The 23,822-nt window shown below is 43.6% G+C and overlaps 1 protein-coding gene and 1 long non-coding RNA gene across 2 annotated transcripts in view; one reads left to right on the forward strand and one right to left on the reverse strand.

Moving 5' to 3' along the window:
• Positions 1 to 1,580: 1,580 nt before the first annotated feature.
• On the forward strand, positions 1,581 to 3,024 carry LOC125894830 (uncharacterized). Its single transcript, XR_007450119.1, has 2 exons — positions 1,581 to 1,627; positions 2,274 to 3,024. It is a non-coding gene; the product is annotated as an uncharacterized LOC125894830 (long non-coding RNA).
• The window catches only part of arap3 (ArfGAP with RhoGAP domain, ankyrin repeat and PH domain 3), a 51,409-nt gene continuing 30,219 nt past the window's right edge, over positions 2,633 to 23,822 (reverse strand). The window contains exons 10-35 of the mRNA XM_049586376.1: positions 23,276 to 23,460; positions 22,871 to 22,977; positions 21,980 to 22,179; positions 20,824 to 20,909; positions 19,886 to 20,068; positions 18,835 to 18,976; positions 18,207 to 18,311; positions 16,764 to 16,920; positions 16,565 to 16,667; positions 16,270 to 16,468; positions 16,123 to 16,186; positions 15,867 to 16,030; positions 15,484 to 15,696; positions 14,216 to 14,321; positions 13,953 to 14,100; positions 13,800 to 13,868; positions 13,133 to 13,207; positions 11,998 to 12,115; positions 11,550 to 11,678; positions 11,323 to 11,459; positions 11,159 to 11,241; positions 10,918 to 10,953; positions 9,481 to 9,544; positions 9,082 to 9,219; positions 8,344 to 8,382; positions 2,633 to 7,627 (exon numbers count right to left, since the gene is read on the reverse strand). Of these exons, the coding sequence (XP_049442333.1) occupies positions 7,148 to 7,627; positions 8,344 to 8,382; positions 9,082 to 9,219; positions 9,481 to 9,544; positions 10,918 to 10,953; positions 11,159 to 11,241; positions 11,323 to 11,459; positions 11,550 to 11,678; positions 11,998 to 12,115; positions 13,133 to 13,207; positions 13,800 to 13,868; positions 13,953 to 14,100; positions 14,216 to 14,321; positions 15,484 to 15,696; positions 15,867 to 16,030; positions 16,123 to 16,186; positions 16,270 to 16,468; positions 16,565 to 16,667; positions 16,764 to 16,920; positions 18,207 to 18,311; positions 18,835 to 18,976; positions 19,886 to 20,068; positions 20,824 to 20,909; positions 21,980 to 22,179; positions 22,871 to 22,977; positions 23,276 to 23,460 (3,530 nt within the window). The 3' untranslated portion in view covers positions 2,633 to 7,147. The remainder of the gene's footprint in view (positions 7,628 to 8,343; positions 8,383 to 9,081; positions 9,220 to 9,480; positions 9,545 to 10,917; positions 10,954 to 11,158; positions 11,242 to 11,322; positions 11,460 to 11,549; positions 11,679 to 11,997; positions 12,116 to 13,132; positions 13,208 to 13,799; positions 13,869 to 13,952; positions 14,101 to 14,215; positions 14,322 to 15,483; positions 15,697 to 15,866; positions 16,031 to 16,122; positions 16,187 to 16,269; positions 16,469 to 16,564; positions 16,668 to 16,763; positions 16,921 to 18,206; positions 18,312 to 18,834; positions 18,977 to 19,885; positions 20,069 to 20,823; positions 20,910 to 21,979; positions 22,180 to 22,870; positions 22,978 to 23,275; positions 23,461 to 23,822) is intronic.

Genomic DNA, 23,822 nt, shown 5'->3' on the forward strand with positions numbered 1-23,822 from the left:
TTGAAGAAATTCCCTCGAGGCGTTCTTGAGATATCGCGTTAACAAGGATGGGATGGATGAGCGGATGGACGGACAACCCAAAAACGTAATGCCTCCATGGCTGTCACCAGTGTTTAGGCATAATAATTTGTGTTTTTTTGACACAGTTTGGCTCCTAACTAAGATGGCTGACACAAAAACACAAATGTCCCTATTCCGATCCAGTGTTCAGTTTGTCTGTTCAGGGCCACTGTGGGAACATAGCGATGCAACATGGTGGACCTCATAGATGAGGACCTGCTCTCTATGCGCTCCTCCTAAATCCTACACACTTGACCTTTAAACCTGAGTTAACTACAGACCTTATTTCAGACATCTAATCCATTTCACCCTCACTTGTGAACAAGACCCTGAGTTACTTGAACTCCCTCGCTTGAGGCAGTAACTCTCTCCCAACCCACTGGTTTCAGGCAGACAAACCATGGCCTCATATTTGGAGGTGCTGACTCTCATCCCGACTGCCTCACACACAGCTGCAAACAACCCCAGTGCCTGCTGCTGAGGGTGAAGTTTTCAATTTACTGGTCCATCTACGTCCCAACCCCCACCTCCATGGGGTGTCTGGGCTCAGCCTTAGAGTTAGGATGAGGAGCTTGGACATCCGGCGGGAGCTCGGAGTAGAGCCGCTGCTCCTTCACATCGAAAGGGGTCAGTTGAGGTTGTTCGGCATCTGATCAGGATCCTCCTGCGCACCTTCCTTTAGAGGTGTTCCAGCATGGGCGTAGCGGACGCGGGATACGCGTGGGACATGTCCCCCGCACTTCTAGTATCTGTGTCCTCTGTCCCCCGCACTTTTTATAGCCATTACAACCGTTCAATTCGTTTTTAACATGTCGTACCATGTTTTTCCAAGCCGTCTTTGAATGCACCATGAGTAGAGGGCATACCATAGACTGTATAAAAATAGGCGCATACATATGCTGCCATGTTGTGATCTGAATCAATCGCACAGACAAGACGTGTGTTACTGAGCAGTGGCACTGTGTTAACTATGTTCAGCAAACCAGCCAGCAAGAAGCAAAAAACCTTGCACAGTTTCTTCCAAACAAACCGTGTAAGTTGAGTAATGCTGTTGCATGTAGATAATGTTAGCTAAATGATGACTAATTACATCATAGATGCTAATATATCAAGATAAGCTAGTTAACAAGAATACTAATGTTATTGTTACCTAAGTTAAATTGCTTGCTAGCTAGTTTCATGCTAGGAATAAACCCACTCCTCCTTAATAAGAACTTGTGCTCACTATTGCTTTGCACATATTTTTTAATCTTTATTGCCACAATATAAAGAGCAGGGTCGGGGAGGAGACAGTGGACCAGAGGCCAGCGAGAATGATCATGCAGGGTCTTCACAGGTGAGGAGAGATTATAACTGGCTGAGAGAAAATATCTAGAGCATAAAAGTGACTGAGGTTAATTTCCACAGCTATGTCACCACTACTATTCCTAATTCTATTTCTGAATTTTGCTTTGCACATTTATTATCTATATTATTGCAATAGATAGAAGAGGGACAGGGAGAAACCAGGCAGGTATCAGGACAGGGACCTGACAGCAGCACCAATTATCAGCCCATGGCTTCACAGGTAAGGAGAAATTATAACTGGCTAAGGAAATGTCTATAGGATAAGAGTGACTCTGAGATTAATTTTCACAGCTATTTCAGAGCTACTCTTATTTTTGTTTTTTGTCTGTACTGCAATAGGTAGCACAGGGAGAAGGCTTAAAAACATTTGATTAATTTTGCACATCTGTGCTGTCATATTTGACTAAAATGTAAAATACATCTTGATGTTGATATGTTAAGTGTTGTGTCACTTTCTGTCTTCATGCCATTAAATTAAATTATGTGGCTTTTTACCCTGTTACCTTGTCACTTCCATTCCTGCTAATAACGTGCTAACAGGAATGATGTTTTACTGAATTTTTCATGTTCAGTGTTGTCATTTGGCTCTTAAGTATCTGGCTACTTACCCTGTAGATGCTTGAGGGTCATTCTGTGTCAACTCAACAAGAGTTTGGCAGCTAAAACTTTAGATTTTGATAGTATATAATTTTAAATAACTAAAGTTGGTCCCATGGTGCTGTACTGCGGCTGTTTGTGGTTATGTGGTTCTTTAGCCGCTAAGGAGAGTTGCAATTGAATGCGAGAGGATGATAAATCACTCAATAGACCTCTGAACAATTTGTCCCCATCACTTCTGAAATGATGGCTACACCCCTGTGTCCTAGGCACGTCCCACTGGTAGGAGGCCCTGGGGCAGACCCAGAACGCGCTGGAAGGATTACATATCTCATCTGGCCTGGGAATGCCTCTGGATCCTCCAGGAGGAGTATGTGTTAGCCTGCTAACCCTGCGACCCGGCCCCCGGATAAGTGGATGAAAATGGATGGATGGATGGATGGATGGATGGAACCAAAGACCCACTGATTTCAAGATGATGGAACAGAAGGGCAAAAATACTACCTGGACTCGTCCCTGCACCGCTCTATAAAGAAGTGAGCTGAACAACAGATTATGAAACCAAAAATATATTTTAATATCATCCTTCATGCACATGAAACTTTCCAGAACAATCAGGAGACAAACAGCTTGATACATAGAATAATGTACAACAGATAGATACTGAATATATACACACACATCAAACCAGTCTGACCACTGTTAGAGTCACACTGGGACCAGTTAGACTGTGTTATGGGAGGACTGGTGGACTACTCTTCCTTCAAATTTCTTCTTCACTTTTTATTCTTTATTAAATTTAATCTCAATAAAGTTAAATTTTGAATGCATACTTTTACTTGTAATGAAGTATTTCATGGTAGTATTACAGGATGACTTTTATTCTTCACTGTCAGACGTGTCGGAGGAACAGACTTACAGACGCTCAGCTGCAGTCAAACCTCATCACCTGTTGAAACATGAGCATCTGCTGCCACCTGCTGTTCACTCAGAGCATCACATCCTGTCGGGGGGGGGGGGGTGTTTCAATCACAGTTTAAAAACATCTATGGTTTTATAAAATAAGTTAACATATAAAGAGGCTGAAATATAATTCAGGTGATAAAATCCAGTGATGTCACAGAGCCGCAGCGGCTCGTCATGAATAAATCTACACTGTTTGGTTAAATAAACTCCACCAGTGTTACGATACAGACAACCGCCAGCACTACATATGTACAACTAGTCTTTACAGTGTGTCACCAATAAAACCAGTGGAACCAGTTTGTTCATCCACACTAACATCAGCAGTTTGACTGCACGTGAACATGTAGCTCATGAAATGTACAAATTATTGATAAGAAAGTATCTGAACATATTATAAAGATGCATGTTTACACTTTACAGTACAGTTTGTCTACAGAATATTTTGATGATTGATCGTTTTGTTCTGACGGGATCAGAACTGAGGATTTTACATGACGACGCCCACGTCATCATCATTCACTGTAGGTAAAGGTTTAAAAGAATACTTAAAATCCCAAAATGGGCGCTTGTATGTCGATTACTCACCACGTTACCTTGAACTCATGAAGAAAAATTGTTTTTTATCTCCTGTCTCTACGGTGAACGAAGAATCCAAAAAAGGTGAACATTCGTCACAGAGCTGCCCCTTAACAGTTGACCAGAAAGGTCATTAGGCGGCAAGATTTCATTGTTTGCTTAGTCGCAAAACAAACATGAAACTCTATCAGGAGCTGCTCCTCGTCAAAATAACTCCAAACCTATATGACTGGACCATGTGTGACTTTACTTTGAAAGGACAGACACAGGAAGTGACCACGCTCAGCAGTCAGACAGGAGTCAGGTTAATCTCCAGGGCTGGTACCTGCGGTTATTCCACAGGCTAGTTAATAACATGTCGGGCAGGAAATCCAAAGTGTGGGATCATTTTGAGAAGGTGAAGGACGAACCCAAGGTGATATGTAAACTCATCTTCATTGGTCGACTACAAACATGACGTATCATCTGAAACATGGAAGTAGCTACATGCCCATTAGCCCACAGCGTCATTAACAGGCGGCTCGCTCAGTGTGTGACGTGCACTTGGAGATAAAATATAGGCCTATATTAATGAAGGTTCATTAGTACGGTTTGTATTTCTCTGTAATGTAGCACAGTGTTAACAATGTTACTGATACTATTCTTTCTCACACCTTCAACTCAAACCACCAAAATATATCATTTAATCATTACATTCATATCAGAAACATGCAGGAGACTAGTCCACTGATGGACCCTGATGAGGACTAGTCGACTAGTAAAATTCTTAGTCAGGGGGGCAGCCCCAATTATTCATGAACTGAAGTAACGGATGACCATGTTTAACGACAGCAAAATTATATGAAAACATCGGTTTACAAACCCTCACACAACTCGTGCACTATAATCAAAGTGTCATTTAGCAGTCTCAGGCATGGCCCAGTAGCCCAGACACCAGGGGTCTCTTTATAGAACAATGTGTAGGATCCATACTCAAAATAAACATACAGACAAAAGTAAGAAATGGTATGTGCCAAAAAATATTCAACAATTTCTACAATCAGGCTTCCACTTCTCCATCTGCATTGCCTATTTTCAGTCGCAACAATCAGGCTACGTGCATTCTCCACTTCTCTCCTCTCTATTCTTGAATCCTTTCCTTTTCTCTCCTCAATTTGTTCTTCTTCTTTCCTCATTCTCTTCCCCTCCTTTGCTTTTTTAATAGTCTTGCTCTAATTGTTATAATTATCTTCTAAATAGGATTTAAATTTTCCTAAACACTCCCAGAAAACAGACGCATACACCCCATGCACCTCCTCTGCTCCTCTGCGCTCTTTACGCAGCACAGCCCCAAACTGCAGGTTATTTTTGTTGAAATCATTTATCAGAGCTGCGACGTGGGAAACATAAACTTGATTTCAAAATGATTTTGGTTTAAAAAGATCAGTTAAAGTGGGGAAGATTTTCAGTGTCTGTCTCTGCTCACTCTGGGCTGCTGCTGAACCTGAATCTGGCAAAGAGTTGGAGGGAGGCAGTGTGGTTTTAGGCAAGACTGAAACTTAATGGTGGGTTATTGCCCACGTTAGACTGGCTGTATTGAGATGTCTTTATAGTGGTTTAATTTATATCAGTGACAAACAGCGCTGACGCTTAGGGCAAACACTATCGTCATCTGGCTGTCCATAAAGACGTGATGCTGCTGTTGACTCGATTTGCGTGCACCTGCCACGAGAGAAAATGTGGAGGCAGGAGCTCGACTCAAATGCAGTTGTCGAGCAAACAACACACTTTTAATTTGAAACTGACGCCATGGGCTCAACTTAAAAGCTAAAATATAAAATCATAAAAAGAAATAGAAAAACATGTCTTGCAAGAAGGGCAAAAGTGCAGGTGCATCTGTGCACGTGCCTGATTTTAGGAAAAATGCATGTGTCTGGGAAGCACTGAGCACACGACTAGATAAATGAGACTTGGATGATACTGCACAAGTTAAGCCAGAGTTTGCTAACAGATGTTTTGATGTAGTTTTTTGCTGCTGTTAAACATAATCCTCGTTTACTGCAGTTTACGACGATTGTTCGGCTTTTTCAGATTCTCCGTTCACTGTTGAGGCATCACGAGAACGAATTCCACGAAACACAGCGTCAGCAACTGACATACAAATCATCATTTTGCAGGTGATGTATTCTTTTATTTTCTTTTTCAAACTCAGGTGTTTGTTGTCTGTTCTGTGTCTTTAAGCATCAAATCAATCAAATACTGGAAGCCATTTCCTCCTTCCCTCTCCTGGTGTTGAGGCGTTCTACTGCAGTGGTTCCCAACTTCTGTTTCATCTGTTTTAACTTCAGCTTCAGCTACTTGACAGAGACGGCAAACTAACTGGACGACATGGCCAAATGCGAGTATGACGCTGAATATATTAAACTGTGTGGACCTTTAATGACTAAGGAGATATCTGGACGCTGTGGCTGCACCAGTTGGGAACCACTGATCTACTGCACATGTGTTAAACATGATATAAAGCCTTTTGTGTGTCCAGAGGGAGCTGTGTGAAGTCTCATCAGAGTGTGGAGTAAAAAACAGAAGTGAGCTTACCAGACCTCTGCAGCCCGCTGCTCATCTCTGCTGCAGGTCAGAGGCCTCAGGCTACATAAGCTGCTACTGACATAACACACGACAATTGCCCACACAGCTGTCAGAGGGAGAGGTGCACTGTGGGTAATGAAGGAGAATGTGTGCTGCATCGATTTAGATCCTTTTTTCAGTCACAGGAGTGTGATGATAAATCTACGGAACACCCCTTTAAATATATACAGACTGTATACAGTTTGTGCTATAATCCAGACGACGATGAGCTTGTTATTTGGCATTAAAAGATTACACAGATATGTAATTTAATAATATATAATTTAAAATAATAGCTTCAGTCTGTTCTTACAGTATCTTTTTAATTCTACTCTTTTGACCTCAGTCTACGACCTGCTCCTCCTCCCATCTACTTCACTTCACTCGTTCTGTCACTCTGACTGTGAGTCACGTGACCCTTCAGCCAATCACAGTGTCCGCTGCTCCTCTGTCTCTGAGTTTTGACTTCCTACGTTCCATCAGAAACCATCAGACTGTGTGAAAGTTTTCGGTTCTGTGTCTCTCAGAGCTGACGTTTTGGTTCCTCACTGGAGGCAGAGCAAGGCACCAACAGCAGCAGGTTGGAGGTGTCTTTGTGAACGTCTCCATCAGAGCTCTGAGCTCTCCCGAATCCTCTTTCTTATCTTTTTAAACCAGTTAATCAGGAGGAGATCTGGGAGCTGCAGTGCCAGCAGAATCATCAGAGTAATTCCAAGGCATGATTCATTAATCTGAGGGGACTGACCAAATATTACAGGGTTAAATGAGTCCTTCTCAGTGTCTTTGCTGGTATTATAAAAGTCCTCCCGGCTGCTTTTATTCCAGTGAAAGTTTCTGTAAAGGGCAGAATGATCGTGGGGGTCACATGCTGTGAGGAGCTCTTGGACAAATGTGCGATTCAGGGTTATAGAAATGAAACTGATTGCTTCCTGACTTCACCAGACTCTGTGGAAACTTTGATAGATTTCACCGAGCTGTGATAAAACCTTCTTTCCTCTCAGACATCATACGGCCTCTCCTCCTCCTCTTCCTCCTTCTCCCCCCCCTCCTCCTCCTCCTCAGTCTTCTTGGTGAAAGCAGATGACAGCTCCTGCAGCAGCAGCTCCTGTGATGGAGTACAGACTCCCTGCAGCTGCTGCCTCTTCCTCACTGCAGGCTGCTGAGGGACGTTCAAGTCTTCTCCATCACCTCCTCCGCTGCTGCCTCCGCTCTGCTCCAGACTGTCCACAGAGCCGGCGCCGGAACACCCCGATTTGGGGATGATTATGTGGTCCGAGTGCCCGGCTTCCACGGGAATTAGTCTGAGCGGCGGGAGGTCTGGGACTTCCTGAGTCTCGGCAGCGCTGCTGGACAGGAAGCTGGTCTCCAGAGATTTAAGGACCTGCAGGCCGAAGTCCCCGACCTCCTCGTAGAGCGGCTCAGGAAGGTCAGGAGACTCCGAACGCTCCTCAAATGAGTCCTGCTGCACCTTCATGGGCTGCAAGTAAACAGATATATAAATATAAATACTGGACTGTATATCGATGATGCATCACCTCATTTTCCTCCAGAATAAAATACTAAAAGTACAAAATCAAAATATTAAATACTCACAAAATACAAAATAAAAAAATTCTCACAATGTACAAAATAAAACTAAAAAAATACCCACAAAGTACAAAATTGAAAAAAAAAAAAAAATACAAAGTAGAAAATAAAAATGAAAAATACTCATTAAGTACAAAATAAAAGTAAAAAATACTCTAAGTACAAAATAAATAAAAGAAATACTCATAAAGTACAAAATAAAAGTGAGCAAAAAATACTCCTTAAGTACAAAATAAAAGTAAAAAAAACACCCACAAAGTACAAAATAAAAAAAAAAATACTCCAAGTACAAAATATAAATTACTCATTAAGAACAAAATGAAAGTATAAAATTAAGTACTAAAAAAAAATACTTAAAAAGTACAAAGAATAAAATACTTACAAAGTTTAAAATGAAAATAAAAAATATTCACAAAGTAGAAATTAAAAGTGTAAAATAATCACAAAATAAAAGTTTAAAGTATAAAACACTCAGAAAGCACAAAATGAAAATCTAAAATACTTAAAAAGTAAAAGAATAAAATACAAATTAAAAGTAGTCACAAAGTGCAAAAAATAAACACAAAATACTCAAAATGTAAGAAATAAAAAATATTAAATACTCACAAAGTACATGGAGAGCGTCCTTCTGTCGTGTAACTTTCTCTGCAGAGAGAAGAAAATAAAAAATCTAATGAATATGAGTCTTATGAGTCTTTCTCCAAAGAGAAAAATAGCTGATTCTTAACTTTCAGTGGAAATATATTAATAATACTTAACGAACAGTGAACTAGTTTGTCATTTTTTCACAGCACTAAGTTCAGAGATTTAAATAAAATGAAACATTATTCAGTATCAGCATACCAACGAAGAACCCTGCAAACAAACTCAGTCTAAAATCTGAAACACAATTTCACTAATTTTAAAAAGGATTTTCTAGAAACAAAAGCTCCGTCAGCATCATGACACCACAGAAGAAGAAACTCCAGAGCTGATTCACATTAGAAACACACAAAGCGATCACATCCTCCTGGCTATTATATATTTATTCATTTATTTATTTACTTACACTTTTAAAAATAACCTCTTCAGATTATTGAAAAGTACTTTGTATTATTCAAGATTTAAAAAAAAAAACGTTACTGTCCCCAAAGTGCACACTGTTTTCAGACAGAAGTTCAGCAATATTTTTTTGTGACCACCTCTGCCAGACTTCCTATCAGAGCAGAGCAGCGTCCTGGTGACAGTTTGTTTTGTGTTTCTTTTCTGTGAAACATTTCCAGTTGAACGGACTCAAAAGATAGTCAAAGTATTCTAAACTAGTTTATCCAACCACAGTTAAAGATGTTAAGAACGTCGTCTGACCAGCTTCTGATTGGCCGCCAGCATGCTGTTGTTGCTCTCATCTCCTCTGATGGGCACGAGCGGCATCGTGCCGAACTTCTGCTTGGAGATATCTGCGGAGGAGTGACGCCTCAGGACCGGAGGGCCCGGGTCATCATTCTGAAAGATAAACCAAAGACAAAATGTCAGCAGGAGACGACGTCCTGCAGAGAGCTGAGGACTCTGGGAGTTGAAAGCATTGTAGTTCTTGTTAGATGTCTCTTTTCAGACACATCGGCTGAGACGAGGATCAGATTCAGAGCAGCTTCAGTCCTCTGACGGACAAACTGCTCCAACCTCCTTCTGTCTGAATCTGATCCTAAATCAGTTCCTCAGCGCCACGGAAACAGACTGAAACAGCAGCAGGAGAGCTGGTCTGACCTGAGCTTTGAGGAAGCTGGTGATCCAGTCCCACAGTTCAGCCTCAGAGCTGCAGCACAGATACCTGACAGAAACAAATATACACTGAGGTTAAATCTACTATGAAGCTGGATTACATCTTAATGTTATAAAACCAACATAAATACAAACTCTGAAGTGTTCTAGGATAAATACAGTGAGTCTGTTCCTGTCATGAGATCATCCTGACTTTATAAACATTTATATTAATCATCAAAACTAAATGTAACTTCAACTGTTAAACCTAGGAATCAGGGACTTTACAGGCAAACTATTTCAATTATAAATCGTCAAACTAAATAAATCAGTGATCGCAGTTGAGTCCTGTCTGCTCCAGTTTCTGTTTTAAACCAGAAGTCATTCAGAAAAAAGCTGTGGTAAAAGTAACTAACTACACTTAGCAGAGTACTGAAGTTAATTTACTTGAGTGTTTTCATTTTATGCTACTTAATACTTCTACTTCACTACAACTTCTAATACTTTTGTTCATCCATCTATTTTTATCCCTCTCCCCAGCAATGCTTTCCAGCTCCTTCTTTGGGACCTCAAGGTGTTCCCAGACCAGATGAGATATATAATCCCTCCAGTGTGTTCTGGGTCTGCCTCGGGGCCTCCTACCAGTGGGACGTGCCTGAAACACCTCTAACAGGAGGTGCCTGAATCATCTCAACGGCCCCCCTTCGATGCAAAGGAGCAGCAGCTCTACTCAGAGCTCCCTCCAGATGTCTGAGCTCCTCCCCCTATCTCTAAGGCTGAGCCCAGACACCCCATGGAGGAAACTCATTTTGGCTGCTTGTATCCATGATCTCATTCTTTCGGTCACTACCCAGAGCTCATGACCATAGGTGAGGGTTGGGACGTAGATGGACCAGTAAATCAAAAGCTTCACCTTCTGGCTCAGCTCCATCTTCACCACGACAAGCTGCACCAAACCACCGATCCATCTCACGCTCCATTCTGCCCTCACTCGCGAACAAGACCCTGAGATACTTGAACTCCCTCGCTTGCAGCAGTAACTCTCTCCCAATCCAGAGGACCTAATCCACCATTTTCCAGCAGAGAACCATGACCTCAGATTTGGAGGACTCTCATCCTGACCACTTCACACTCAGCTGCACACTGCCCCAGTGCATGCTGGAGGTCACGGTGCGATGAAGCCAACAGAACCACATCATCTGCAAAAAGCAGACGTGCAATTCTCAAGTCCCCAAACCGGACCCCTTCCTCCCCCCCGGCTGTGCCTTGAGATCCTGTCCATGAAGATCACAAACAGAATCGGCGACAAGGGACAACCCTGGCTGAGGCCGACACCCTTTTACTTGAGTAACATTTATGCAGTACTTTTTTTTGTAACAGAGTATTTCTTTTTACTTAAGTAAATAAGTACTTCAGTCAGTCAATAAGAACATTGATACTTACAGCTGGTGTTTGTCGGACATCACTGTGAATCCCCACCTGCAGATAATATAAATATTCTCTTTAAGACACAGATTATTTTATTGACATCGCTGCTGACCTTTGACCCCTGAGAACCCCTCCACAGACATTTCATGATAATCATAGTGATAATAATAATAGCATTAATACCGTATCTGTAGAACAGAGCATGTCTTTGTGTGTGAGCTGAGTGTTTGGTGTCGAGCTCTCAGCGTCATGTTACCTGCTCGGAGCTTTCAGTTTCCTGCGGATGCCAATGTAGATCTTCATGGACTTCAGAGACCACTCCTTCTCTGGTTTGATGCTCTGAACAAAGACACAGACCAGTCAGGACACTGGAAGTGCTTACTGGTTGTCAGAGACAAACCATTTGTCACTGAGTGTTACCTTCTTGTCTTTGAGCAGCAGCAGTTTGTGGTTTATGATCTGGAACGTTCGCTCCTGGAACTTGTTCCCCTGCAGGAGCTTCGGAGGTTCCTCACGACACTTCAGCAGACCGACCTTCATGATCTCACTCTTATAGGCTGAACAGACAGACAGACAGACAGACACATTTTTTAACACTGTGAGCTCTCTCTGTGTTCAGTGTGTTGTGTGTTGTGTGTTGGACCTACAGGTGAGGATGTTGATGCCTTCTCCTTTAGGAACTCTCTTCACCACCAGGTAGGCCGAGCTCGGGTCGGCCATCTTGCACCACTGCAGAGCCTGCTCCAGAACTTTCTCTTTGGGATGTAACGGACGCTCTGACACACAAAGAACAACAACTGTCAGGTAACACATCCCACACACTCTGCACTCAGATCAGGGGCCAGATGGATAAAAATATGTGTGTGCGTATGTGAATGTGTACGTTACTGGGCTTGTAACAATAATAACTTTATTTGTATAGGACACTTCATACAGCAAGTGCAACTCAAAATGCTTTATTGGCCAACAGGCAGTGCTTGATCTACTATCTCGAACATACCCTGCTCCAGAGGAGGTAAGGTGTTACCATAGCGATGTATCCCAGTAAGAAGTGAAACACTGTCGTAACCTGAAAACCCAGGATTATTGTCTCACCCAGCTGTCCGTCCTCAATGGCCTCAAACGTCATCCACACGTCTTTGTCTCCGGCCGGGACGTTCCTCATGAACAGAACCTGATTGGTCAGCTCCTCAGCACACATGGTGGGAGACACCTGCAGGTCACATCATGTTATAACAGGCTGAAGACGTCCCGCAGTGTCGGGATTATAATGATTATAATGTCTGTGTGTGTGTTCCACGTTTTTCTCCTCACTGACTTGGTCAATCCATGTGAAATTTGGCACAGTGGTAGAGGGTCATGGGAGGATGCCAATGAAGCAATATTACATCAATTGGCCAAAGGGGGGCGCTATAGCACCCGATTGAAATGTCAAACTTTGAATGGGCATATCTCATGCCCCGTATGTTGTAGAGACATGAAACTTTGCACAGAGATGCCTCTCCTCATGAGGAACGCATTTGCCTCGCCTCAAGCGATCTGCATGAAACTGGGTGAACATAATCTAGGGAGCAATATCTAAAGTTCCCTCTTGGCAAAAGTTGGAAAACTTCCTAAAACTGAGCTTCTATAAGGCAATGAATATTGCGGAGGGCGTGGCTCATCACATAAAGGTGTAGAACATCTCAAGGGTTTCACCCATCACCACGCAACTTTGTAGGCATATGACCACACATAATCTGAGGGGACCCCTCCATTATTGAGCCCATCAAACAAAATGGGGGCGCTAGAGAGCTCATTTCTTATCTAGGCCTAACCGCCATATGGATTTTTACTAAACTTGGTAGATATGTAGAACAGGACGCCTCAAGGTGACTGGAGAAATTTAACTCTAATTGGCAACTGGGTGGCGCTATAACAACAGAAAAATGCTTCAAAATGGCTAAAATGCGACCGATCGCTGTGGCTCCCCCTGTGGACCAATGTTGGTGTTGTTTCTAATGTTTGGTATGACTAAGTCATGGTATGGTATGCTGTACATAATCACGGAAACTGTCAGTGTGTCATTCTGTCAGTCAGTCATTCTGTCTGTCCCACGTTTTTCTACTCACTGACGTGGTCAATCTATGTGAAACTGCACATAGGCATTGAGGACTGGCATAGGTAGAAGGTGACATAGCTACCAATGGCTATGGAGTAGTCAGTACTGATAATCAATATTCAGACTCACCTTGAGAGTGATGCAGCAGTCTGGTATCTTCATCTCCAGATAGACTTCGATGATCAGATCACCGGCCTGAGACAGCTGCACACACACACACCAGCTTATTAACAGTGTATTACTAACTTATTAGTGGCTTATTACTAAGTTATTATTAACTAATTACTAACTTACTAATGACTTTTATCCACCTTATTATCTAGGTTCTACAACTCTTTTACTAAATTATTACCAAATAAATATCAATGTATTACTAAGATATAACTGATTACAAGTCATTACTAACTTACCAGTGACTTATTACCAAGTTATTATCAACTTACTTCCAATTTTTTGAAGTTTTTTAAGAATTATAAAAACATAATTATCAACTTCTATCAGCTTACTGCTTCTCTTTCTTAATAACTTATTACCAACTTAATATTAACATATTATTAATCATGAACTGATTACAAGTCCTTACTAACTTAATAGCATATTATATTTATTAGGACCTCATTACTGACATTTTTCAGACCAGAATTAAGCAAATTTAGTAACTGAAAGCTGTCAGTCCACCAAACCGATTTTGTGATATTTGTGTATTAAATAATAATGGATTCTTATATAGAGTATGCGTGTGTATTTGTGTGTGTGTGTGTGTGTGTGTGTGTGTGTGTTTAGTGAAACAGGATACCTGAGTGTCCTTCCAGGTGGTGATGAGGCTAATTTCCAGCTCGATCTGAGTCTGATGCTCCTCGTCGATCTGAAATAGGATCAGAAGTTGACTGAGCTCAGTTTTTATAACGCAAAGGAAAATGAGTCGACGTCCTCTCCGAGCTGTACTCACATCAAAGACGTACAGGTAGTTGTCTATCAGATCCTCTACGATCTTCACCTCGTGCTCTCCTTTCCCGTCAGTCTGGAACAGACTGGGAGCGAACAGCAGCGACAGGTTCTTTGTGCACATCTGGTTCAGATCGGCACACTTCTGGACTCTGACACAGAAGAAGGAAATACAATCGTTTAAAAACAACAGCAGCTATTATTACCTCTGCTACTGACAACACCACTGCTGGTACCAGAGCTGCAGGTGTGTCAGTGTGAGCTCACCTGAACAGGTGACTGATGAGAGCGGCCAGAGTGGTCCTGTTGACTCGAGGAAGACTCCGGATGATCTCTTTGTAGCGGTCCAACCTCTGACTCTTCTGAGGGATTTCTGAGGGTAAAAACAGAACAGACTTTAAATGTGGAGATGCTCAATATTAAATGACTCGGATCGAGGCAAAAAGAAGAATTGACCGGTGCATCTCTAACATCTTCAGTTCTCCATCTTTATTCTCGTCAAAGCCGTCAGATAACACTGACAAAACCAGTCATTTTATCTCACAGAACACGGGAGCTTGTGGTCTCGTATTGACTTTTTGTTTGCAGGGTTTTGTTGCATCTGTAGTTTGAGTGTAGATGTCTCCAGCTCTCCGCTGCCTGCGGTGAAACACCACGTGCCAGAGACGACAGCAAAATGCAAGAGGTTCTCACACTGAGCTGAAGCAAGTGCTCATCACTTCGGTAAATGACAAAAATAAACAGTCTCATACAGTGTTTTGCTGTCATTTATGGTGTGTGGAGTTTCTCCACAGAAGGGGAGTGAAGGAGAGATGGAGTGCTGGAAAGTGAACGACATTTACACTCGTTAAGCCTGATTTATGGTCCTGCGGCGTACCTAGAACGTTGCCGTGACGCCGTCGTGAACCCTTCGAACTTCTCCGTCACTCCATTTCGTCGCGGTGCAATTCACCGCCAGAGCGGTAGGGGGCTGCGTTCCTTTCCTGAATGGTTATCGTCGTCTCTAGTCGATTCTTTGTTTAGCTTCCGGCTTTTCCGGTCACAGTGAACAATGGCGACAGAGAGAGAGAGAGAATCTTGCTGGAGTTGGAGTTGTTTGATGTCGAAGAAAGTATGTTAATACTGCAACATCTACATCGCAACATAAGGTGTTTAAAGATGGCGGGGATGGCGCAATCTGGAAATACGGAACCGGAAATGCATTGCTACCAAGCAAACCAATCACAGCCCTCTCAGTCTGCACTGGGTCTGCGTCGCCTCGACATGTAGTTACATTTTTTGGGAGGTGCACGTCAGGCTACGCCGGGGGCTACGGCGAGCCTCCTGCGTAGCCACGTCGTTGATTTAACGCAGGACCATAAATCAGGCTTTACTGTGAGTCGCTGTGCATGAACCTTGTCAGTAAAAACACCTGTGCATTAGCTGATAGGGCTCTATATTGTTCAATAAAGACTTAATCGGGTCTAATGCCAATCTTTGAGATCGGATCAGGACATCCCTGACATCAACTCTTTTCTGAGGTAAATTGGACTCACTGGCGGCCCCCTGCCACAGTGGGTGGAGCTCGGCCATGAAGATGGGGTCCTCAATCTCCCTGAAGAACCTCTTCAGGACGTCCGTCACGTCCTCAATGAAGTGGTCTCCGATCCGCAGTTTGACGTTCCGAGCGTCTTTACGAAACTCTTCCATCAGGAGTTTGATTCTGGATTTGGCGCCGTTCTTCCTGTAGATCCCCTCGTGGCCAAGACCTACAGAGAGCATGCTCAGAACGTCACTCAGGTGCACACGGGACAGTCTGGACTGAATCTGAACCTGGACTGAAACAAACTAAACTCAGAGCTAAGAGAGAATGAAAAGCTCTGCAGATGATTCTCTCTGATTAAACGTTCAGATCATAAATATAATTTTTCTTCCTCACCATACTGAGTGATGAAGGCGATGCAGCTGTCCACGATGATCGGGATGTCATTTCTGCTCAGCTGCTGCTCCCTCAGTGTGTTTCCTTTACCGCCGGCCGCTCGCTGGATGTCAGAGTACCACAGAGAGAAATCTGTGCGGCCGACGCCCTGCAGGTGGACGGTCCTGACGGAGAGAAGAAGCAAAACAATGAAGACAAACAAAAATAAATCAAGTTCAAACAATCTGGCGTCCAGCAGCGACACTTCTTATCTCACCTTCCTTTTTCTACTAAGACCAGGATGTCTTTCTTCTCGTGGTTCTCAGTCTCAGAGGTGATACCTGCAACACAAACACAGACAGTTTTGTTTAAATCAGACAGGGTGGATCGATCAGACGTGGTGTGTTTGTAGACGAGGACTGACTGAGCTCCTGCAGACGGTTCAGGTTGATGATGTCCTCGGCTGCTCCATCATTTCGGGGACAGATAAAGAGGTTGGACTTCTGCAGGACGAAGTACGCCTCCTTCCACTGCTGAGGATCCAACATGGCTCTGTACCGCAGCAGGCCGACCCGCTCAAACTCCCGAGTCAGCAGGCAGTGACAGCTGAGGGGGGTCGCAGCCTGGAGGGGACGGACAGGACGGTTAGTAACAACCAGAAACATCACATCTCACAGGACAGTTAAGTAAAACAGGGGGACAGCCTAAGAGTTTCAGACCTTCCCGATGGATTTGGTCCAGCTGTGCAGAGCGTCGGCCGTCTCCAAACCAAACTGATAAAGTTTCTCTGAAGTCAAATACAACTCGAAGGTGTAACGAAACCTGGAGAGGAGAACAGACACAGAGACAGAGGCTGTGTCTCCATGTGGACATAAAGTTTAACACGGCTGAACGTCAAGTAGAAGATAAAGTGCGTACCTGTCGATGAAGCCGTTGTTGTTGTTGGAGGAGTCGGGTCGACTGACGCCCAAACACACGATGTCTTTAACGCTGATCTGCATGCAGGGATCACCTGATCGGTCCGACTCGTAGAAGAGCAGAGACTGATCCACTGAACACCAGAACTTCTGGAAGTCTGACGACAAGACAAGGAGACATTTGGGCATATTTTATTTTACAGGTTTTATTAAACTGCTCTTTTTTTCATTTCATTTCCATAACTGTGGTTCTGTTTGGGGTGGAAGAGGAGCTGGAGCCTATCCCAGCTGACACTGGGTGAGAGGCAGGGTTCACCCTGGACAGGTCTCCAGACTATCACAGGGCTGACACATAGAGACAGACAACCATTCACACTCACATTCACACCTACGGACAATTTAGAGTCACCAATTAACCTGCATGTCTTTGGACTGTGGGAGGAAGCTGGAGCACCTGGAGGAAACCCACGCTGACACAGGGAGAACATGCAAACTCCACACAGAAGGGCTCCTTCCTGGGGTTCAAACCAGGAACCCTCTGGCTGTGAGGCAACAATGCTAACCACTGCACCACTGTGCCGCTCACTAAACTGCTCCTGTATCACTGAAATGTAGAAAGTGTTTATCATATTTTATTTGAGTTAACTGCACATTTTAGAGATGCATGATAGTATCGTTACGTTATTGGCAGATAAAAGCTTTAAAATTAAAGATCAGCATCAGCCTGAAATGAACATTTCTGCCAATATAGGGAAGACTAAATTCATGCCCAAAAGTTTGATACACACACGGACATGGACAAAGCCTTCTGTCCATACTCTGCTTTCATGTCGTCCATATTTGTACATGGTTTGTTAAAGCTTACAGACACAGATGAAACAGAGCAGTACCTCTGGAAATAATGGAGGCAGTGTAGCGCAGTTCAAGCCAGACGCGACTGCAGGAGACGACAAAGACTTCTTAAGAAATATGGTGAAAAAAAATTCTCCATCCACATGTCGCGATATATTTAATGACCTCACAGACTATCGCCATCTACAACGCTGCCTCCGTTAAAAGGTACATTATTATGACCTCCTCCACTGTCGCCATGTTTGTTGTTGTCACAGACTTTTGTCTCTGTCCGCATGGAAGTATGTGAGCAGTGACAGTTTTGAAAAGCATTGTATTTTATGTCTTCTTCTGACAGCGCGGCATTACGACACAAGAATGCAAACTATTTTACTTGCACTACAGGAGAGATTCCTGTCGTGGATTCCTTCTCTGCAACTAGGTGGGAAGAAAATATGTGCATACATCTGCATGTATGAAAGATACCAGCATATAGGCAAAAATCTAGTATCCTGTATCCCCCACACATTTTTCTGTCCAATGAAGTTTCTTTGTCCTTTCTTTTTTAACTTTTTTTAACCCCTGCACCACCCCTCTCCCTTCCTCTTCCCACCTTCTCGAGTCTTCCTGGACAGCGTCCCTCTGTGGACGGAGCCGGACTTGTAGAGGTAACCAGAGTGAAGGACGGGCTGCATGATCTCATCGTACACACTGGGATCTGAAGGGAGAACAGAGGAATATTTCAGCCGCAGCATCAAATCAATAAACCACACACACACACACACACACACACACACACACACAAAGACACGTGGTTTGATTGTCCAGATAATAGATTTTGTTGTTCATTCTCGTCCTCATCGTAGTTCTGCCTCTGTGCTCACATGCTGACCTGGTCAGTCAGTAGAATAAAAGTCTGTGTCAGTCAGAGTTTCTCTGCTAAGTGAAGCAAACTGTAACAAGATAAAAGCCTCCCTGCAGGAACACAGCTGATAACACAGCAGCTGCATCAAACAGGAGCCACCTCAGCTGACCTGGAGTCTGCCTCCACACACACCACTGACCTTCATAAACCTGAGAGCTCTGTTTTCGCAGCATAGAAATAAAACTGTTGTCTCCATGATGTCAGTTTATACTATGAAAGATGGCCTGAACTCACATCAGTTACTGTAAATTTTAACATTAAAAGAAGTGCAGCTCACAGACCAGTAGAAACCAACAGAGTACAGTAGAGAACAGACCTGAAGTGATGCAGCGATCCAGGAGCGGATTATGTCGTTGGCAGTCGCTGGAGTCGTCTGCAAGGCGAGCTGACTCCGCCTCCGAGAAAATGTGAGTGACAGTTTTCAGAAGAGTCTGTTCAGAGACGGCCGAGCACAAGACCTGGAGACGAGAGGAGACATTAACACAGAGAGACAGACAGTCAGGAAGAGAGACCCACTGTCTGTGAATGCAGCACATGAAGCCGTTCATCATATTAAAGCTGATTTATTTACATGATTCTCTCACTTTTAGTTTTTGTTGTTGAATTCACGTGTTGTCGGCCAATAAGAGCCTGAGCTCAGTAAATGTGACAGACAGACAAACAGAGAGCAGACATGTCGGAGTAAAAACACTCAGTCCTTCTTTGAGCCTCCAGCTGCTTTTATCTTTTCTTTCCTTTGTCCCCGCTGACGCCCCAGTGCACTCTGGGAAAAGCTTCCATCCAAATATTATGTGCAGGTTTTAAACAAAAAGTCATCAAAGTCAAATCTCATCAGTGTTTCTGAATATTGTTCAGAAAATAACATTTAAGAGCAGAAACGTTTTTCAAAGGTTCACGGCAAACAAGAAATAAGAAGTTAAATGCAGGAAGAGTTAATTTAAATTTGACAACATGAGCACTCAGAGTCACAGAGAGAAGAGCGACATTAAAACCTCTCTGATCCTCACTGACCTCAGGTCAGCTTTTATGTTTTAACTGAAACCCTTGAAGCTACTGAAGCTCTCAGAGACTCACTCTGTTTCTTCAACAAAAAAAACCTTCTGTTCTGAACTCAGAGCTGCTGAAGAAAACCTCTCCTGTTGTTATCATTATTATTATTATCATTAGTAGCAGTAGCCTGTAATCAAAATCAAGGAATAAATACTGGTGTCCATGTGAGGAAAAAAAAAAAGTTCACATGATTTTGGTTCATGTGACTTTCAGGTATTGAAATCTTAAATCTTTTCGTGGTTTGGACTCTGTGTACAGACGGACTGTGGTGTTTCTCCCCCTCTGATTTTGTGTGAGGTAGGAAGTGTTATTCTGACCTTGAGCAGCTCCTCCTGGCTGCTGAACGCCGGGTGCGGGAGTCGATATCGTCCCTCTCTGTATTTCTGGGTGATGAAGTCTCGTCTCTGCTCGGGGGAGGCGTCACAGTCCAACTCCTCCGACACAGACAGCCGAGCCCCCCAGAAGTCATTGGCACGGTCGTTCCCCAGCATGATGAACAGCTGGTGCACACAAACAAACAAATAAACAAACAAAAACAGATGTTGCTCCAGATCTCTTATCATTCTCAGAGGACAAGAGTTACGTATGTAACTACAGTTCCATAAACTCTGGGTGACCACACTGCGCTGAGGCCAGGTGGTTTAGAGCGTAAACTAAAACTGGAACTAAATCAAAACAATATATTTTAAGAAAAACGAAAAATAAACTGAAACTATAGAGCTTGATTAAAAAATAATCTATTTTATCTTTTTTTTCTTTTTTTTTTAAACTATGCCGTATTACTACAAAAAGAAGGAGACAGCAGGAATGTCCGTCAACTCTCATGACGCTGAACCACAGATATTAAACAGACTTAACATCTCATCTCGCTCTGTTGCAATGGCTTCACAAATAATCCCTACTGTTTTTCACATGCAGTCTGGTCTTGTAGAATCAAATAAGTAGAATATAATTTATATACTGTAGTAGATCAAATGCCATGTAACCAGCTATTCAACTCAGGTCTGATGTTAACCAGCTGGAGTCTGGATTAAACTGCAGGTGACAAGTTTGATCCCCAAATCAAAAGATTTATACATTAAGGCCACTCCCACACAGATCTCCATATTCCTGAAAAACTGAAGCCAAACTAAAAATAGCAAACGCACTCTGACAACAACCTAAAACTGAACTAAAATGAAACCCAAAAGTCAAAAATAAAATAAAATCAAAACTAACTGAAATTCTATTTGATTCAGCGCAGTTCTGGTCTCACCTGGACGATCTCGTTGCTCCACACGCTGGTGTCCAGTTTGAGACTCTGAACTTTAGAGACCATCGTCCCCAGACCTCTGTGCTGCCCTGCAAAGACACACACACACACACACACACACACACACACACACACACACAGGTGAACAAACAGTGGAGGACAGTGTGTCCCTGTAGGCTGAGATGGTCGACATGACAGCTCCCCAAACGTGAAACATCAAATACATTTTTCCCAGAGATGGTTTCTGTCACTTAATGTAGTTCTTCTCACCCTGATATTTGTTCAAGTGTTTGTTATTCGGATCACTTTGGTTGTAATTAGTTATTTGATGCTATGAAAAAGGGATGTGACTTCATCACTGACAGCTGTGTGAGCCAATCAGGGTGCTCACAAACAGTGGCGCTGCTCAAGCTAGGTTGGGCAGCTGTTGATCACTATTGTGCAGACTCTGGCTCCAAATGAGTGCTGGAGGAAGCCGGAGAAAACCCACACAGACACGGCGAGATCAGCTCGACACACGTCACGTCTGTTTGTCACATCTACACGTCAGGTTCAGTGAAGTTCTGTCATCCACCAGAGGATGACATCACTCACACTGTCCAATGAGTGAGTGACATGTCAGAACATGTTCGGCAGCTTTTTGTTGCTGAAATAAAAACTCTCCATGAATGTGGCAGCGAACATGAACGTCAATGCCAGAGTTCAGTTTCAGGTGAGACAGAAACTTACAGAATGATGACAGGCTGCGGGTGACAGGAGAGACACTGAGACACCAGGATGACAGCATGGTGACACACACACACACACACACACACACAGACTCCCCACAATGCAGTTGAACCAGCACAGCGACAGTTTTACCTGCAGTGATTCATGTCTTCACAGGTTGACACACTCAGAGTAGAAGTTGTGAAAGTGTGTGAACAGCATGAACACACACTGAGTTTATATTATGATCAGGGTGATCAGGTGTTGTGGGAGGATATTAGGGTGTTCCATGTGGTTATTAGGACAGCTGAATGTCGCTCACCAATCACATTAATTAGGCGAATCCAACATCATCAACATCAGAAAGACAAACTTTGATCTGATCTAATCGTACCTCCATAGATTACTTTATAAACGTCTACTCTAACCCTTGAGTCTGAGTCCCAGGTACCTGCGCAGTTCTTGCAGATGACCACACACAGGTTGATGGAGGCCCAGTCGGGGTTCAGGGCCTTGCAGTCGGCACACATCCTGTTGGATCGGTTGGACCAGATCTTCTCGGCCACCTCGTAGTCCGACAGAGTCTCTGCGATGGCCTCCTGCAGCGCCTCCATCCAGTCCCGCTTGTCCCGCTCCGACTCTGCCGTGAAGCTGAGGAGACGGAGCAGAGGCTTGTTGGCAGGTCGCCACGGCAACGGCATTTTGAAAAGCAGAAACCACACTTTTTTTTTTTAAGCCTGCTAACTAAGTTTTGAGTGTTTAGATCGACACAGAATCCGTGCTGGTTCCAGCAGCAGCAGAGTGAAGTGACTTCGGTTGTTCTAACAGCAGCTGTGAGTCGATGCGCTGCAGAGCTGCAGGGAATTAACTGTAAGGAGCTTTTTCTCATTCAGTGACCTGGTTTTTGGGACCAAATGGCACAGCCTGGCAGAGGTTGGCAGAGGGGACGAACATTTTGTTCCCAGTTTCATCTACAGAGCCGGAAGCTAAAGATCTGAACATGAAGCATCCCAGAACTGCTCAAAGCTGCTCTGCTGCAGGACGGACACGTCCTCGAAAAATACATTTTTAAAGATATTTTTTGGGGCATTTTTAGCCTTTAATGGATAGGACAGACAAGTGTGAAAGGGGGAGAGAGAGAGGGAGTGACATGCAGCAAAGGGCCACAGGCTGGAGTCGAACCCGGGCCACTGCGGCAACAGCCTTGTACATGGGGCGCCTGCTCTACCACTAAGCCACCGACGCCCCAAAAAACACATTTTTATTATTAAACCTTTTCTCCTCTGAGGTGCAGAAACTGTTTACTGTGTTAGTGACAGAGGGGCCGGTGGTGCAGTGATACCTGAAGGTTTTGTACGGCGTGATGAGGTCGAAGCTCTTGTGTTTCCCGTCCCTGATCGTCGATCCTCGAGCTTCGATCACTGTGATGCCGATTCCGTTACGAAAGCACTGCAGACACACAAGTTAGGGACACACATGAGGAAAGTTCAACAACCTGCACACTGAGCTGCTGCTGTGTTGCTGCTCTTTGGGCTCCTGATGAAACAATAAACATGTTGGGACAAAGTCACTCAAACTCTTATAAAACCTGTCTGCAGCTGAAGTTTACTGCTCCTGTTTGGAGTGTGTCGGACCTGACTGACTGACGGACTGAGACTGTTCAACGTCAGTAACACACATAAGGACTTTATAATTTGTATATTTCAGCAGTGTAATATTAGAGTGTCCCACCCGTCGGCGTTCTCACCTGTTCGCTCTTGTAGATCCAGATCTGCTCCGTGTTGATGGCGGCGTACACTTTGGACTTGGTTCCCTTCAGCTCGAGAACTCCGTGTCTCTGACAGTGAGATCCGGGACCGAAGCGCCGACGACCGAACACCAGCTGATCTCTTACGTGTTCCTGCATCGTGCCGACCCACCGCCGCCTCAGCACTGAGATACAGGTATCACCATCATCATCATCATCATCATCATCACATGCTGTACTTCACACACATTACTGCCTCTTCCTCTCACATTTATCCCAGTGTTCTCAGATGTGATTAGGAGTTTTTTTCACTGGAAACACTTTGAACCAGAAGAGAAATATTACACTTTTGAGAACAGACATACATCACAGTGTCTGGACATCAACCTTTTAAGAAACTTTAGCTGCATTTCATCAACCAGTGACTCAGTTTCTGTGCCCCAAAATCATGCTCTGCTCTCAGGGGGGAATATCTGTTAAGGTTCAGTAACTTTCAGAGGACAAACCTTAGGCTGCTACACCTTAGTTTCATTTACTCAGGAAGTGA

The sequence above is a fragment of the Epinephelus fuscoguttatus genome, linkage group LG9 (assembly GCF_011397635.1).
Source record: "Epinephelus fuscoguttatus linkage group LG9, E.fuscoguttatus.final_Chr_v1".
Taxonomy (NCBI): Eukaryota; Metazoa; Chordata; class Actinopteri; order Perciformes; family Serranidae; genus Epinephelus; species Epinephelus fuscoguttatus.